Here is an 18,456-nt window from a genome sequence, read left to right on the forward strand (position 1 = left end):
TGGCCATGTGAGGGTTCCTGACATTATTCTCTCTACTTTTCTATATGTTTGAAATTCTCCAAAATAGAAGTTAATAACAAACTTCCAGGGGAAGAGGCTCCATGTTCTCCCTTGGCCAACCTCCTACATAATGACTATCACCACATGGGAGTTCTTCCATAACAGATGAAGAAACTGAGGCCCATAGGAGGGGAAGTGGCCATGCAAGGTGTCCCAGCAAGGGAGTGCATGGTCAAGACCACGTCCAAGCCCCGGCCGCAGTCTAACGTCCCCACGCACTGGCTGCGCCTGGGACTGGTTGCCCTAACTCTCTCAGCAATGTCTCTCAGACATCAGGGGTAACAAGAAGGTCTACCCCCAGCTTGTTCTGATGAGCAAATTAGCCAGTGCACCAAGCAGGGTTCTCGGCACAGGGACGGGCAGAGGACAGCACTCTGTGGGCCCCATCCATGGGGATTTCTGTTACGGAGTTATTATTTGTGCTACATGTGGTTAGCACAGGCTCAAGTGGTGGGAGAAGGTGCTGGGAACACAGTGAGACTTGGGCAGGGCCTGGACGGAGGAAGCAGAGAACGAGGGCAGGTGTGACAGGCAAGGAAACAGTGCAAGTTAAGGCCCAGAGATGGGGACAAGCATGGGACATGTATGTGGCATTAAGTCCCTGTGCATTGGCTGGCTTTGGAGTGAGGTGAAGCCTGCTGAAACACTGCTTCTGCCACTTACCAGCAAGTCACTCTCCCCCTCCGTCTTTTCTCACCTGTCAGACGAAGCTAAAAATATCTCCTTAAGTAGATGGACAAATGTCAGAAGTATATGTTCCTGCTGGGATGTGAGATCCTCAAGGGCAGGAGCCATGAGTTAGGCATGACTTAGACTTTATGTCCAGTGTCTACCCCATAAAAGGTGCTGAGTAAGTATTTAGAGAAAGAGAGAAGGAGCAGGAAAGAGAGAAAGGGGAAGGGGGGAGAGAGGGTGAGACAAGATGGCACCTGCAAACCTATTGTCTGTCAGAGCAGAGCTGCAATGCCCCTCTATTCAGAGAAAGCTGGCTGTGGCCCACTCTGTCACCCATGTGACCATGCGTGAGGGCATCCTCTGCCCCTTGCCCCAGGGCAGGGGCCAGAACTGGAGCACCCCGGCAGTTGCTGAAGGAGTAACCCCAAGTCTGCAGGTCCGGGCCAAAGGGCCAGGACGGTGGCCCCAGTGCTCCCTCAACATAGACTCTCCCTTCACCCTGGGATCGGAACATGAGAGTTCTGGAGCCTAGCTTTCCTTCTTGTAAAACAGAAATAAAAAAAAAAATAGCCTAATGGCCCCGTTTAGAGGGGGGAGTGGGAAGAATCTTGTTAAACTGGACAAGGGCTATGAGATCCTCAGTCAAGTGCTGGAGTAAACACCATGCACTACACCCTCGCCAGCGGTGGCAGAGGTGGAGGGCTTCCTCTGCAGTCCAGTTAAGAGCTTGCCAGCTGTGCCATGTGCCTCCTCAAGCAGTCTTTCCTTTGAGACCCACATCCACCCTGAGGGGTAGATGGTGCTTCTGTCCTGATTTTTCAAATTAGAAAACTGAGGCTCCCGAGAGAGCAAGTGACTGGCCCAGGGTGACACAGCTAGTAAGTGGCAGAACCACAATTTAGACACAGACCTCAGCTCCTGTCCACCACATCACACAGCTGGAGTTGCTGAGGCAGAAAGGAAAGCTCACAGGCACCTGAGCACTGGGCGAGTCCTCTGGCACCCTGCTCAGCAGCACCATGTCCTTGTCACCCCAGGTACCATTATCTGTCTGTCTCCCCAGCTAGATTGTCTTTGCTTTCACAGCACCTTGTGCAAAAAAGACATTCAGCAGGTATTTAGAAGGTAGGTGAATAAAAGAGCAAAGGAAAGAAACAAATTTAAAATATAAACACGACATCGAATAGATCATATAGAAGTGAACACTTGGCATTTGCAAGAGACCTGTCCAAGAGCCCTTTACAAATTTTCAAGTCAATAGTGTCCCCCTTGGAAACATGCAGGACCCAGCAGCCCTCCCTTGTTAATAATCCCAGACCCTGCAGGGTCCTGTGAGGCTGTGACCTGGGGCACTGCTTACTCTTCCCACCTTAAATGGAATGCTGCACAGATGTAAAAGCATATCACGGTGATGGGGACATGTCCAGTCACACAAAAGCCCTGACGTGAAGGCATGTGATGACTTTGGGGGACAGTAACAGACATTCTGTCTGAGGGTGTGACCTGGGCAGGAGACTCAGTGAGACCACATCTCCTTTGAGTAAAGAATAAAATAGCCACAGTGGCCCTTAGAATTTCTCCCAGAGGTTCAGGAAGGTGGGAGGCTGATGAGCCTGCCATCAAGTCCTGGACATCCATACTGGGGACACTCATCAGTGCTCAGACAACTCTCCTCAAGGTTCTGTTCATTCCCCCCAACAGAGTTTCTCCCAAGGGCTGCTCAGCCCCAAGACCTCTTTGCTGGAGCCATTCCCCACCTCCTCCCAAGCCTCTCTCTTCTCAAGTCCCAAACCTGTTTAGCTTGCAGAGGAAAAGCACAGCCTAATAATCTGGGCCTCCTCTGCTCTCCCTCCAGAGTCCCCAGGGTCAGTCCCCTTCCTGCTGATATGACCTCTGTCTCCTTCCTCCCTGCAGGTGGGTTTCCCTGCTAGAAACACTTTTCAGAACTTCTTTGGGAACATGAGTTCCAACGACCTATAGGCAGTGATTTGAAGCATGTGGATGGAGCTGCTGGGGCCCAGGAAGCTGGACTCAACTTGGGGAACTGGGAAGTACTGCCTCCACCTTGGAGCCCTCTGCCAGTCCATTCTTTGGTATGCAACTGCCAGGGTACCACTTCCCACTGGCTCAGAGTCAAGGAGGCCCCAGAGTGCCCAGGGCCCGGGATGGGAGGCCTGCTCAGCCCTCCCAGGGCAGACATACATTTTTCAGAGCAAGCTTCACATGTGACACGAGTTAATCTAGTGAGATTTTGAAAATATTCTTTACACCTTACAGAAGTCAACTGTATATATATGGACAACTAAATCCTTCCCAGCCTGGTCTTCAACAGCCCTGACCAGAGGCAGCTACTGCTAAGGAGGTTATGCTTGAGGTAATAACAGCTGAGAGGGAATCAGATCAGAGCTAGACATGTCCTCCTAGTGCTGGCCACTTAAGCAGAACTCAGGAAGAAGTCCACACCAGACAACTGGGTGTGAAGGGGCAGTGGTATCCGTGTAGAACCATCCACAGACCTGCAAATTGCAACTGAGCATGTGGGCACTAATACCCATTGGGCAAACCCACTAACCTAGTAGGGTGCAATGAGGACCAGGAGGCCAAAGGCACCTGATCAACCCAGCAGGAGTCACCAAGCCCAAACACAAAAGCCCACAGAAAGCCCTTCTCTCCCAGGGGGTCCTCCCTCCCACTCCCTGGCCATGCGTGGTTTGGGCAGTCTTAGCAATTCCTAGCACTCTGTGCAGACAGGCTCCCTGAGTGCAGTAGGACAGCTTGAAAGTAAAGGAGGGGCCAGAGAAACTAGGAACAGACAGAACTCAACAAACACAGCAGTTCGAGCAAGTCACAGCAGCACCAGTGTGACAGCTGATGCAATAATGGTGACAGCTCACGAGAAGAGGTGGGGAGAACATAACTGTTGGTTCTCCCCACAGACCATGAGCCCTGTGGGAAGAAACAGGGATATCTCAAGATCACCCCAGCCCCTGACTTCTTGGGGTCCCACCAACAGAGAGAAACAGGCAATTTGCACAGCAATTACAGAAACACCAATTAAAATGACAACAAAGTGTCATTTTATAACTATATAGGGCAATAAGTAATGAACCCTGTTTTCAAAAAACTGACCCTGGGCTAGCCTGGTTGCAGGCAAACAGGAACCCGTGTCGCAGGTGGTACTTATTAGCCATCCTGTGAAAGGGAGGATATCAGGAGCCCCAAAAATGTCAGCGACTCATCCCAGTTCTGAGGATTTATCTGAAAGAATTAGTTCAAAAGAAAAGGGGAAATTTATGAGGAGAAAGTTGTTTTATAGCAGTAAAATTTATAATGATTAAAAGCTGGAAAATAAAAACCAAATAACCAAGAAGAGGGAGAGATGGGTATGTAGTTTAATGAAACGATATAGTCAGTTAAAAGGGAAAAAGCCACTTCAGGAATCATGTTAACTGGGGGAAAGTAGAGCAGAAAACTCTACCAGTGCAGTGATAGTATACAGATAAAGACTAAGAGGAAACACAAAAAAACATAAATAGCTGTGTTTGGGCAGTGGGATTAGGAATGTGATTTCTCTTTAGTTGCTGTAAAGTTTTTTTTGATGACAAACTTTTTAAAGAAGCGGCCTGGCCTTCCCAGTGAAGGTGGGCTTGTCACTCTCTGCTAGGAATCAGTGTGCCAACTGCTGACCCTTAGCCTTGGGGCACACACGGCTGGGCACCCGGTGGGAACCCACCAGGCTTGTCTGGACCAGGCAGGTGCACACACCAACTAGTCCAGCTGGCTGAGAGGGTCATGGGAGAAATGCAGAGGACACTGGGAGTTAGAGGAGGGGAGAACATGAGCAACACCATGCATTTAAACACTGAGATGATGATTTAAGAATCAAATGCAGGAGCATGCAAATGCCTATCTGCTGCATAAATCTATATCCTGGCAACACCAGAGCATCGTTCTCAAATTAGAGTGACCTCAAATGTCAGGTGGTCCACCCCACCTGTAGGCAGGTTAAGGACGGCTGCCTGGTTTACAGATGAGAGGGAGATGAGGTCACTTTTCCCAAGATCATGAAGTCAGGGATCGCTGAGACTAATGCTACAGCTCCTCTGCTGACTGGCAGGTGCATCCGTGCCTACGAGGCTCAGAACATTGTCAACACAGTGTCTTGCTGCTTGACTGGGCACAGCCACTGTGACTTGTGCCACAGCACAACACAAACTCTTGTCTGGCAGAACCCCACATTCCCATTCCATGGAGACACCTCCAGGAGGGACAATCCCTGAGAACTGGTGTCACCTATCTGGATTCCAACAGGATGGGTCAGCTTAAGGCCTCCCTACCTCATGCTCACCGCTGTCTGCACAAGCAGCGTGGACTCAAATCCTGGGGTAAGCTAACCCAGATATGTAGCCTAGCATAGATTAACATTCTGTTCAGAACTTATAACTTTGCCTTGGTTAACCCGCAACCCCGCTTAAAATCACCCTAGAATTTATATGGTTTGTGTGATGCATATGTTGTAATTTGCCAAGTGCCACAGAAAGACCAAGACGCAATCAGCTAAAATCCCTTCCATAACAACAGCAATCCCCTACGTGGACGATTGTCAGAACTGTTTTCAGGAGCAAGCCCAGGATGTTTCTCAGGACCAAGGGGTGAACCAGCTGAAACTGCCTGAGACCAGCTGAAGCAGCTTTTAAGACCCTCTAGTGACCTCCTCACCAACTTTTCTCATTACCGCACTAACATCTCCAACCAGAGGTGGAACTTTTCCACCGTTTTTGAACATGCGATGAATGTACAGCCATGCTGTGTGACTGCTGGTGCCCTGAACGTCCCCACCTGCACACGCAATGGCGAAGCGCACCACGGTGTTTATGCGGGTTTCCCCCGACAGAGATGGGTCAGATGCTTTGCTTGAGGGACACACTGTTCCGGGAGTGATTCCCTGTGTGTTCCTTGCTTAGAAACTCGTGATAATGTTCCTTTTCATAAAATCATCTCAGAGTTGTCCCTTGGCTGGCAGCAGTTGAGAGTTTGGACCAAGGTCAGTCCCGTAACACTAGCCCCACCACTTCCTGGCTGACGGACCCAGTAAGGAACCTGGTCTCTCAGCGCTCTCGTGGTTAAAGTAAGGCTAAGAAAAGCCTCCGAGGGACAGGGTTATTACGGGGAGTAACTGAGGTAACAGCTCTGCTTGGCACAGTGAACGCCAAGGAACCTCACTGTGTTAGTAGGACACGTCCCTCGTCATAGTCCCTGTGAGGACTGAGCAGATGGCGAGCATGAAACATGTGGCAAATGCTCTCTAAATAATAGTTATTATAACAATAAAGGCATCACAGCACAAATGCAGTGGACTTTTCCAGGAAAGGGCTAGAGAAGGGCTTTGCCAAGCCCAAAGGGTGTTTTCTCTTCCCTTGACCATAGAACAGACCCCTGCCTGACAGCCTCTCCTGCTCCCCTCTCTCCCATCCCCCCTCCACCCTCCCACCCATTTGCCAGATGGGAAATGGCCCCAGCATCAGCCATGTCTTCGCTTTGGTCCCCAGGGCCCAATGAAAACCAGACCTAGACTGTTGCCTTCTGTTGTCCTCTGTCCCTGCTGCTTGGTCCCTGCTTTGGCCCAGGTTTTAAAGGAGGCTGGGGGTAACTGAGGGAAACCGCCCACCGCTCACTTGATCTCCTCTAGGCCGAGCTTAGGTCCAGTTGCTGCTACCCTCCGGGACCTGTGGCTGGAGCTTCCGCCGCCCCGCCTGCCCCTGCTGCCCACCATGGGCCCCAACAGCCCACTCACAGCTCCAGGATGAGCACCACGTCGGTGCGGTTCTCGAAGACGTCGTGCAGCGTGATGATGTTGGGATGCAGCACCTGCCGCAGGATGCTCACCTCCCGCTCGATCTCCTCCCGGCACACGCCCCGCCGGCTGGCCCGACTCTGCCGCTTCTTGATGAACTTGGCTGCATACTCCAGCCCGGTGCTCTTCTCCTGGCACTTCTTCACAATGGCAAACTGGCCGCTGTGGGATCACAGATTCACACAATTAGGGTGTCACTGTGGCCATCGGGGAAGTGACCCGACTGTCGGCCCTCAGGCAACTCGAATGCAGAGTCACTCTGCCAGAGCAGGACAAACCCTGCCACCAGCCAGCATCCCCACCTGGCCATCACACAGTGGTGGAGGTGGGGCAGGTACTGAGCTTCCCTTCTGTTCATAGGAATCCGGAAGGAATGTTAGCATTGTTGTTTCCAGTGGGAAGACATGAACACAGAGGCCCTGAAAGGTTATTGACCTGATCAAAGTGACACAGCCTTGTCAGTCCAAAGCTTCAGCTAGAACCCACGTCTAGTATTCACCAGGTGAAATCACAATGTCCAGAGGCTTATACTAGGTAATGAAAAGATTGAAAAGGAAAAACAAAAAATGACCAGCATGGTCAAAATACTGATGGCAACCATCATCCAGCTGAGTCTCCCATATCTGGATACAAGGGTAGGTTTGTCCATTTGGAATTGTGAGGTGACAAACACCTCTATATTCTCATTTTTGCCCCTTTGCTCCCAACCCCCTCCCAACAAATAAAATCTCAATTACCTGATGTGAGCCAAGCAGCTCAACAATAGGGGGACTGAACAGCATGCAGATGACGCATGTAATGTAAAGACAGGGCGAGAGGCTGTGCAGGCTGGGCTGGTGGGGATCCTGGTGGGGCTGGAGGCAGCCTAACACTGTCGATAACTGTAGTAGGAGCTCACCACAGTGAGAGGCCTGATGGGACCATGGAGTTGTAAAGTGTTTGGGAACTGAGGCGCAGAAGTCAAGGCATTCTCCTGAGGTCATCCCAGAGTTAATGGCAAAGCCAGGCCCCAGAGACAGGCACATAGCCCACCATCCATAAAGCCTCTAAGATACAGGAGTCAGGGCTAGGCCTGGAAATCTTTCACTCTGGACCAAGACAGCAACCATAATGTGGTGTCTGAGCCAGAGCAGCAGGCGGCTCTGAGCCAGTGTCCCTGAGTGCTCCCACCCCCAGGGAGGGGCAGCAGCCTCTGCTTCACCATCTCAGTCCAAACAACCAGTAGGGGCAGCGCTGAGTCCCTGGAGACTGCCCCATGGCCACCCATCCTGGGAGAGTCTTCCCACTCCCCTTGCACCATTTTCCATCATTGCCCCATGTTTTCTTGCTATCCACAAGGCCCACTGCTTGAGACAGAACTCAGAAAGTCTTAGGTTAAGCTTAATGGCTTAAAAAGGGTCCGCCAGACTCCACACTTAGGACGTACTCTCTTACTGGCTCAGGGGTAAGAGCTACACAATGAATGCTCAGGAGACTTGCCTCAACCTCAGAAAATAGCATCGCATCTAAACCATTGCATTACTAGAATAATATTCCATGAGGCAACCTTCAAAATAAACCTAAGTGAGAAAAAAAAGAGTCAAGTAGAGCAAGCAAGGAATAAATACGCCAACCTGCTATGGCAACCACCTTAGAGATGCCACCAGACACACATCCTCCACTCACTCAGAGCTGGCAGAGCTTCTGTGCTGTGCCAGGCTCTGTGCTGGGCAATCAAGGGCAGGTACAGAGGGAGCTCTGGGGAGGGAGAGAGCCCTGGGACCTGGGCTGGGCAGAAAAGGCTTGGTGGGGCCAAATTTACATTACATTGTCCACTAACATTAAAGTTTCAGCTATTTATGCCCCGACATTGTCTTTCAGCTATCCACACACCCGGCTGACGCAGGTGGAGTGAAGCCAGTCCTCCCGAAGCCAGAGAGAATACATTCAGCAAGATCTCTAACACAGCTGGTGACTTGGAACCACTCTGGGCCTTGGGGACATCGGGTCCTTTAGTGAGTGCCAGCAAACACTTGACGAAGCTTCCAGTCCTGGCGGCTGTGAGTCTCAGCATCAGGATGGCCATGCTCCTCTCCTCGCGCTCAGCTGCCTCCAGGGGCCTGGCGTCAGCAGCCCTGAAGGCAGACGAGCTCCCTCTTCCCAGCTGACTGATGAGAAACCAAAGCTTAAGGATTTTAAGTAATTTATGGAAGATTACAGAGCATAGAGGTGGAAGCACAGGGTTTTTATAAGGCAGAAATAAATATTTCAGGTGACCTTGATACAGCTTCCCCTATTCTTAGGAGGGAAACAAAGACATTTCTGTATATTGAGTGCCTAAAAAATTCCCCTGACTCTCAAAAAGCAAGTGAGTGTTTGCTTTTCCTGATTGAGTTCTCCCTTTGTGAGAGCAGCTGTGGCAATAAGAGGGGACTGGGGTCAGGCCTAAAGGGCAGGCATCTTCCTCCTGCCAAAGGAGGTATTTTGAGGGTGACCAACTGGGAGTCAAAGCCCAGGCCACAGCACTCATCCCCCCTCTCCTCACGAGGTGGGGTCCTCCTTTCAACCTGCCCTCCGGAACCTCAGGAGAGCCACAGTGACTTGCTGGTTTTCCTCTCTCCTTGGGCTGTTACTGGGAAGAATGGAGAATACGCCCCACTAGGGGCAGCACCCAGGCCACGAGAGCAGGCTTCCAGGTCTGGTTCAGAACTTAGGCTGTCACCTCGGGCAAGAGGCTACCTGCTCTGACTATCGATTTCCTCATCTGTAAAATGGGAATTGTGAAGACTGGAAGTATCTGGAATGCTGGCCCATAGTCAGCACTAACAAATGGTAACTATAATGACAACTAGTTTGTGGCTTGTGTGAAGGCTGAGCAAGAGGCATTAGACACAGGTGCCACTAATTCAAATGATCTGCAATGTGTGGCCAGGGAATCAGCGTAATTTGGAAAGCTCCCCCGAGGATTCCAGTGCACAGACAGCTGGGGGGATGTCCCTGTTCTGAGCAATTAGACAATTCTTTTCATCCTTAGAGCAGTGGTCCTCAACCCTGGCTGCACTTCGGAATCCTGTGGGGCATTAAAACTACTGGTGCCTGGGTCCCATCTCTAGAGATCTGGTCTCCTGGGTCTGGGCCCCAGCCTGGGAATCAAGATACAGCAGGTCCTTGAATAATGTTGTTTGATTATAACAAATGATGGATGCTACTGAAATTTAATTCATGTTACGTCAATTAGCCTATGGTAAAAACTGGTTTCTTTACATATTGTTTTTGCTTAAAGTTGCCGAATCTATTGATGACATTAAGTGAGGACTTAACCATGCTTAAAAGCTCCCTCGTGACTCTGATGCACAGCCAGGGCCAAGAAACACCGACTTACAACAGTTCTCTGATTATCTCCACTTCACAGAAGAAGACATGACACAGCTGTTACTCATTTTATTCCTTGTCCTTTTCCCTACACTCTCCAAGAGTTCTTTGATCTGACAGGGAGCGGGGGAGAAAGGCAAGCAGGAGGGGAGTGTTGTCTTTCCCTCCAGCATAGTTTTTGCTTGAGAGGTCCTGAGTCTAACTGCCCCAATATTTATTTGCAAATCGAGGAAGAAGATCACCCTTGGGGGATAAAGGGGTGGAAGTTTGCATCAGGCACGCCCCGGTCACTGTACCCAGAGCAGACAGAGCAAGGCCAGACCTGAGTGGACTCATGGGCAGGTGAAACAGTGACAGTGATGGGCTCTTGTCTGCTCATCAGAAAGGCTCCAAAGCCGGGAGTGCAGGCCCCACAGTGCAGAGGTCGCCCAGCTAGGCTATGGGGCCCGGGGTAACAGTGAGGGTCCCTCTAAGGTTGGGACAGAGCCACCAGGGCGTTATCCAGAGAGGGAACGGAGGGGAGTCATCCAATCTTTAATGGAGATCATTGCCAACACTAATTTGAAAATTATGGGAATGCCGAAACAGTGATACATGTGTGCAAAACACGCATATTTCTCCCCACAGCACCAGCCAATACCTAACTCACGGCCGATTGCAGCAAAGGGCTAATAGTCAGGAGGCCTGACTCCTGGACCTGACTTGCCATCAAAACTTCATGGGCTTGGACAAGGCACCTCAAAAAAGCTTCCTCTTAGAAAGTGCCAAAGAGCCTGAGACAACTCTGAATAAAAATAAGGGCTTTCCCTTCACTCTCCAAATTCTTAGTTCTGGGCTGGTGTCCAGAGACTTGTATTCTAGTCAAAGCCCCAACTGACCATGGCCCTGGGCAATCTGTTCAACCTCTGGGGCCTCAGTCCCTTCCCTTGTCAGATGGGGATGAGAAAACCTGGCCCGCACACCCCACAGGACTGGTGGGGAAATCACAAGATAATGCCTGAGAAAGGACTTTACCATCCAGCACTGTACAAAGGCAGGAGGCGTGAGTGGGTGGAACTCTGCACCTGAGGCTGGCTTGCAAAAGTCACGTAGGAGGGCAGTAAATCCGCAAGTCACAGAAACCACCTTGCCTGCTTCTGCCAGCATGCTGTCCTATAATTATGTGAGGAACACAACCCTCTTGCCAGGTGGAAGGCTCAGCTCCTCACTCACTCAGCGCCCTGGGAGGACAGAACATGCTGTGTAGAGAATGAGACGGATGGGCCTTGTTCCAGAGCCCAGCAGGGCCCGGGATGGCACCCCATGAGGGTCTCCTGCTATCTGGCCTGGAACCAGATGATAAGGAGTAAATCTAGCACAGTTCCTCAGCACCAAAAATGGTGTTGGTGTCTCTAATACCAGCTCCAAAATTTCATGGAAGAGCCTGGTTCGATTGCCCCTGAATTCTTCACTGCCACGGGGGACTAACCCAGGCATGACCCAAATCTCACACCCTTCGGACTTTTTATAGCAATGTGGATATTACAACACTTATATCCAGTTTTTCTTTTGATAACTTAATTTTGTATTTATTCTATTAATATTGATAACTTAATTTCGTATTTATTCTATTAACATTTACAGGTAGTTCCATTTTACAAATCAGAAAACTTGAGGTTCAGGGAGGTGCAGTGACTTGTTAACTGGGCCAGGGAGCAGGCCCTGAACCCCTGGCTCCAGCTCCAGCGAGATCGTGAGGTAACTAACCAGGTGTGTCAAGCATTGAGGAGAGGGGCCCACCCCGGAAGGGAGACGCATTTTCGTCACTGATTGTTTAAATTTGCCAGCGAGTATGATGCTAAAAAGTAGATTGACCTTTATTCGATTTTATCACTGGTTTTGAGTTCTTAAAAGACAATGCACTCGCATGGCCTGCACTGAGCAGACCATTCCTCCTGCCCACTGGCCCCCACCTGCCAGGGGAAGCCACAGCCAAACAGGTGTGCTCTGGCAATGCTCCAGGGGCTGGCTGCTACAGGTGTTTTGTGAGGTCTATGAATAGGGTGGGCCTAATTCATTCTCTTTCTCGGTCAGCTCTAAAGTGTCCATGACTTTCGTAACTTGCCCAAAGTCACCCTTTATCGAGGTGGAGGTGAGGTGGAGCTGCACAGAAGGCAAACCCGGGGATGAGATGCCATGTGAGGGGAGAGGTATCAAATGGGAAGTCTTCCAAGGCAGAAGGATCTGGAGACCAGGTTCCTCCTCCTGCTTCCCTTCAACGGTCACTTCAGTTCCCCTTCCCACCCCGGAGAACAATGAGCACATTCCTCTGGAATTACCCTGCAAGTTTTCAGGGCCACAGGCAGTGATAATGCGTAGAAGCTTCCAGTCGAGGTCACCCAAGGTGCAGCTCAATAGGTGGAGGGGTGAGACCTGTAGCTAACATGTTTCAAAGTCCTGGGCAGGGGCAGCTCGAATCTATAGTCAGCAGGACCCAGATCAGCCTGATTCCAGAGGACTTAACACCCCTTCAGCAACAGCCTGTCTGGGGATGGGTCATGAAGCCCTCTCCTCGCTCCTCTCCCTGGCCAGGCTCGACTGTGGGGACTCCGTGGCTGCCCTTCCCCTCAGCTCCCTCCCCTTTCTAACATATCCAGCCTCCAGCCAGGCCACGCCTAGTTCTCATGAGCAAGGTCCTTCCCCCCACTGCCTGAGTAAACAACCTGTTTCTGATCTCCTATATCCAAGTCCAGAATTTAGAGTCAAAAGGCCCAAGTTCTGTTTCCAGTCTACTACTTTTAGCAAATCACTTACTCTGAGTCTTAGTTTCCTTTGTGTGCGGACCTAAGACTATCCCAGTCTCACCAGGTTGCAATGAGATTGACATGGGGCAGTTATGTGAAAGCATTATGCAAAAGATAATTTCTCCACGAGTGTGAACTATTCTTTCTCTCCATCCACTGGATCACCACATCTGGATCCTGGACATCACTTTCCGATCCCAGAGTATTCTTGAACCTCATTCAGCCTCACTGAACCCCATTCTCAGATCCCAGCTTAAAAATAGATAGTGCTGGGGAGGACTGTAGTGGCTGAAAAGCAGGGTCCCCAGGTGGTGCCAGGATCCAGGAAGGCAGACAACACTTCGGAACACAGTTATCTGAGGTCAGGGCAAACAAGGCATTAGACATCCAGGAAGAAGCCAAAATAAGGTGAAAGAATATAGTTACCAAAAGTCGGAGCACAGTGTGGGTCAGGGTCTCGGGCCAGAGAGATGAAGGTAAGGAGCAAAAATTTATGAAAAGCCAGGTGTGCAGTGCATCAGGAACTAGGCAGGCAAGCAAAGAGTGAGAGGCACATCCGAGCAGCAGCCAGGCCAGCACGCAGTGGGTGGGGACTCTGGAGCAGACAGGAACATCAGCACAAGGCCTGAAAACACAAGAGTGCCCAGAGCCATTGAAGTGGCCTTTTGTCCCAGCCGGAGACTAGGACCCACTGTCTCAGGAACCTGTTTCCCCTCTGACCACGCTGTCAACCCCTCTCCAGTCTCCCAACAATGGTTTTTAAATTTATTTGCAGTGTAGAACCCTCTCCAGTAAATCTTGCACAGAAGCCCAATAGGTAAACCGGATGAAAAACAGTACTTCTTTTGAGGGAGATGCACTCAGAGCCCACCTAATCAGAGCCTAACCCCACAATGCGTAAAGGAACTTCATGGAGCCCCAAAAGCTCCTGGGAACACAATTTGAGAAGTATGCTCCATGGCAAGGAAGCATGTTCTTCGATCATTCCAAAGCAGTTTCAAACCGTAAATAGGAAAAAAAGGAAAAACAGAAAACACTGATGCTTCTCAAAATTATTACCTAGTCTTATCAAGAAGGCCAGCACATGGCAGACTCTGTTGTTGACTCTGACCAAGCCAAGCTCAGGGTCAACAGTAAGGAATACATTTAGGATAAGCATCAGGAACCAGAAGTCTTCAGGGAGCTGAGCCCTGACCTATGCATGGCCCCGGTCCACAAAGTCACAGGTGTTTGCCTGTGCAGGCCTGCAGCAGCTGCTTTCACAGGTTAGCTCACTGAATTCCCTGGTCCTGAAGACTAACTTCCTTCCTCTGACCTTTTTTCTTAAGCCAGAAAAAAAAAAAAACCTCCTAAAGCACAAAACGGAAGGAATTGTTGAGCAGAGCCAAATTGGGCTGAGGTATGATTACTTTTCGGGATCTATTTTTAAGTGTAAGCACATTTGGAGGCTGTTCTCAAATGAACATGAGTTCATAAGTCCAATGCCTAGAATTAGGCTTGATTTAAATTGGACTTGGTTATATAGAGAAAAGCTTTCACTAAAAATACAGCTCAGAGTCCCCTGGCATTACCTGCAGTCTACAGTCTAGATTCCAGACACCGACGTGAGGTAGGTTACTGTGGAAGTATTGGGCTTGGAGGGCACCATCCGCCCGCCCACCCCTCCCACTTAACTGTCCATCCACCAATCCACTCATTCACTAATGGATCCTCCATCCCTCACTTACCAGTCAGCGTCCTAAGTTCTATAAACAGGGTCCAACTTGAAGGGCTTACAGTTAACTGGGGAGATCTGACAAAGAGTAGTAGAAAAAAGAAATATGATCTGGATGCGCAGAAACATCTACCTCAGGGTCAAGTGAGTGGGCAAACAGTAAGTGCTGCAGCAGTTCAGGGGAGGGAAGGGCGAGTACTGACTGAGGGGAGTCAGGGGAAGCTGTATGGAGCCTTATGGGATTTGAGCCAGGCCTGGAAGGAAAAGCTGGATTCAGACAGGCAAGGGAAACTCCTCACTGTGGCTGCAGAGGCAGGGAGTCATACACAAATGCTCTATTCCGTGGGTGCCCCAAGTCATCACCTCTCTCCCTCACCTCCTCCCTGTCAAGTAGCCACTTTCTCAAGGAAATACATCAGGAAGCTGAACTTGCCCTTTCCCCTCCTCTCTGTGGGGGAGAGGGAAGGGGAGAGCAAGGGGTCAAGTAGCCAATAATGCTCAGTTGGGTCACACAGCCTCCTCATCACCTCCAAGTGTGAAGCCAATTGGCCTTGGCAAACTGGGCAAATCCCAGGAGTCTGGACCTATAGATGAGATCTTAAACATGAGCCCACACTGCAGAACAAGAAAGGGACTGCAGAGAGAACACAGGAAAACCCAGGACATTTGAGGTTCTGCTAATATGTGGGGGTACAGGGTCATCCCTCATAAAATGGGGAAGTGAACAGTTCACCTTCTTTAATACCTCCCTCCCAATTTGTCAGACCCCCTCCCTCCAGTGCCGAGGTCTCCTGTACCAGTCTGCCTCCTGTGAGTTGTGCACGTCCCCTTGGCCCGCACCCCCTGGTATCCTTTCCATAATCCATGTAAAGTGACCATGGATTCCCGTGCTGACAATACGCAATGCCAAAGGTATTTCTATAAGAAATAACCTGAGTGTTCACCTTAGCCCTTGACCATCAACCAACCCCAGAGAGCCTGGAGAGTGAGTACTGTCCTAGTTATCTTTGTAACTCTCACAGGGCCCGCTCAGCCTGAGCAGTGAGTGGGCACTCGACGGTGTTTGTGGAGGTGGAGGCCTAAACTGAGGCTGCATCAAGCATGTTGGAGAGACGGTCACCCGCGGCCAGCCCTCGATGCAGGAGAACTTCACTGGCAGACTTACTTGAAAAAGAACACATTCTTGATATTTTTTTTATTACAAAGGGAGCATGTACATTACTTAAAAGAACAACAACAAAAAAAAAAAAAAAAAAAAAAAAGGAAAGAGGAAAACACGAAGAGGAAGGTTCCCGAGATAACCATTGGCATCATTTTGGTTTCTGCTCTCTCGGATTTTTTTCAGGCACACTATAGACTTTTTTGTTTGTTTGTTCATTTTTTTAATGTAATTGGGATGATAGCATATATGGTATTTTGGAAACTGTTTTTTAATTCTCTACTTCGTGTTTAATGAATATTTTCCCACATAATTAAAATTTATTTTACTACCTAATTTTAAATAAAACCCCACTATACAGATAAACCATGGCTTTTAAAGAAGATTCTTAATTTTGGACATTTACATTACTTCTAATATAATGAGTAACACCCTATAAATACCCTTATGTATAAATCTTTGTGTATATCCCTGATTCTCTTCCATTAAGATAAATTTCAGGAAATAAAGAACACCTTGGTCAAAAATTATGTACTCTTTTCAGGTTTTTGATACTTGACAAATTATCCTCCAGGAAGACTAGACTGTTCCACTAATACTCCAACAGACATAAATATCATCAGCACCCGTACTTCCCATCCCAAACACATTTCTTTTACTGGCTCATTACTTTTTCAGCTTTACCATACTGATACTTGAAAGATGATATCTTGTTGTTTCAACTTGAATTAAATTAATTAACTTGTAGTTAAATACAACTAAGAATGAACATCTTTTCCTATGTTCATTGGTAATGTGAAGTGCCTACCAATATATGCTTTGCTAATTTTTTCTATTTAGGTGTTTTCCTTTTTCTTATTGTTCGTAAATGCTCTTCACATATATGTGATATTAACCTCTGTTGTGTATCTTACAAATATTTGCCCTGATTGTATGGTAAGAGAGCATTAAGTTTTCTCAGCATCAAATGGTGTTAACCAGTTTTCTTACTTTCTCTCTCCTCCTGCCTGTCACTTTAATAACCTGACTACTATGCCTTAGGAGCACTATGAAGGGGAATGCCTTGTGGCTTGGTGACATTGTGGTCACCTAGGCACATAATCAAGGTTATACCTTCAAACTTACTGCACAGGCACCAGGGGGACTACAGCCATCCCACATCCCCCACACCTGATCCCTTCTTCAAAGTCACCTCACTTCCTCCCAGCAACGTCCCTTCTACTGGCCGATTGCAGGAAGGGATGGCATCTGAGGGTGAGCAGATCCCTGCCACAGAGTGGGCCTGGTGCCCCTGGGGTGGGCCACAGCTGCAGGGGTGACCAGCCTGACAGACCCTTTAGGGATGCGGAGCATCTCCCCGCCCCCACATTATCCATTCAGTTGTTAAGTGTCCTTTGTAACAGGACATGGGTGATGGCTTTCTTTTGGAAATTAGTACCATGATGCCGTCTGTCTGCCCTGAACAACTGATCATGAAAATGAGGTAATCTACCTTATTTCCCCTTTGCTCTGGGCAGTCCCTGACGACTATGATGGCCCAATTCTTAGGTGTATTTCCTTTTCCTTCCTTCACACCAGTGGGTCTCAAACTTGGGGATGTAACAGAATCATCTGGGGAGCTCGTTTAAAACGCAGGTATCCAGGCCTTACCACAGGTTTAGGAAATCATAACTTTTGGAGGGTGTGTGGCTTTTGATCTTCTACCTTTATTTCTGACTTCTTTCTGCCTTTTATTTATTGTATGCTGCCTCAAATCCTCAACATCCATGAACAGGAGAAACTAACTATAAGTGGCTCTGTGTTGCTATCACCGCAGCACAAAGAAAGATAGTGAGCTGCAGGGCACGCTTGCCAAGACAGAACTTGATCCACTTCACAGGTGGCTAAAGGTGTGGTCCAAGGCAGGACCACCCAAACGCCTGTTTACAGTCCATCCCAATGGCCAAGTGGATTGACTGTAGTGCAGAAGGCATTTCCCAAAGGAATAAAATGCTGCCAGTCCCTTCCCCCTTCTGCCCCCACACTCACAGGTGGACCTGAAAGGGACTCAACTTCAGATCCACATCCAGCCCCCCTATGCCCACAAGCCTGGAGGTCAGGGTGGAGTGAAGGCAATAGGTCCAAGTCCTCCTAGAAGCAGATTTCCCTCCCAACTCTCCACCCACCAAGCCCTGTCTTTGCAGCAGAAGCCAGAGCCTCGTTGGGCAAGCGGCTGAGAGTTGCAGCTGTGCCACCTTCTCTGTCATCACCAGCCCCAATTAGCAGCCACCAGGCACCCTCAGGGCTGCCACTCCTTCCTGGTTCCTCTAACTCTGCTCTAAGTCATTACAGGATTTGGCACTGCCTGACGTGTTCCCTTCCAGCCTAATTGTCAGGACACAGGAAAGGTATGTGTCACGTTCAACATGACTTATTTTCCCTTGGTCTACTCACACTGTAATCCAGAATGGACCCCAGCTTCTAACATGGCCTCTTTCCTCTAGAAGCCCACCCTCCCCGCTCCCCGGCCTCCCTCACAGGCTGCCTCAGGGTGGTCTTGTTCCTGCCCACGTGGTTCACGGAGTCTCAGGGCAGAGGTTAATCAACCACCCTATGGGGGTAGAGCATGCTCAGACCTGGGCAGGACCACAGGGTACCCCACTTCTGTCACTAGCTGGCTCTAGGACTTAGGGTGAGTTTAGCTTTTCTGTGCTTCTGTTTCGTCATCAGTAAGACAGGGGTGACAGCCACCTCAGAGGCCGTGACGAGGATTAAATGCATTGACACAGGTAAGTGCCCAGAACAGCAGCTGGCACATGATAAACACCAATAAATATGGTTTTCATTTTAGCTACATGGGCTTCAGTTTCCTCACCTATGA

The 18,456-nt window shown here is 49.4% G+C and overlaps 1 protein-coding gene across 6 annotated transcripts in view; it reads right to left on the reverse strand.

Moving 5' to 3' along the window:
- DAPK2 (death associated protein kinase 2) overlaps positions 1-18,456 on the reverse strand; it is a 114,641-nt gene that overhangs the window by 40,276 nt on the left and 55,909 nt on the right. For 4 of the 6 annotated variants that reach the window (XM_045201713.2, XM_045201714.2, XM_053927923.2 and 1 more), the window contains exon 3: positions 6,530-6,751. In XM_045201713.2, the coding sequence (XP_045057648.1) occupies positions 6,530-6,751 (222 nt within the window). The remainder of the gene's footprint in view (positions 1-6,529; positions 6,752-18,456) is intronic. The other 2 variants (XM_045201715.3, XM_045201716.3) reach the window with 1 other exon arrangement.

This window comes from Desmodus rotundus, chromosome 7 (assembly GCF_022682495.2).
Source record: "Desmodus rotundus isolate HL8 chromosome 7, HLdesRot8A.1, whole genome shotgun sequence".
Classification (NCBI taxonomy): domain Eukaryota; kingdom Metazoa; phylum Chordata; class Mammalia; order Chiroptera; family Phyllostomidae; genus Desmodus; species Desmodus rotundus.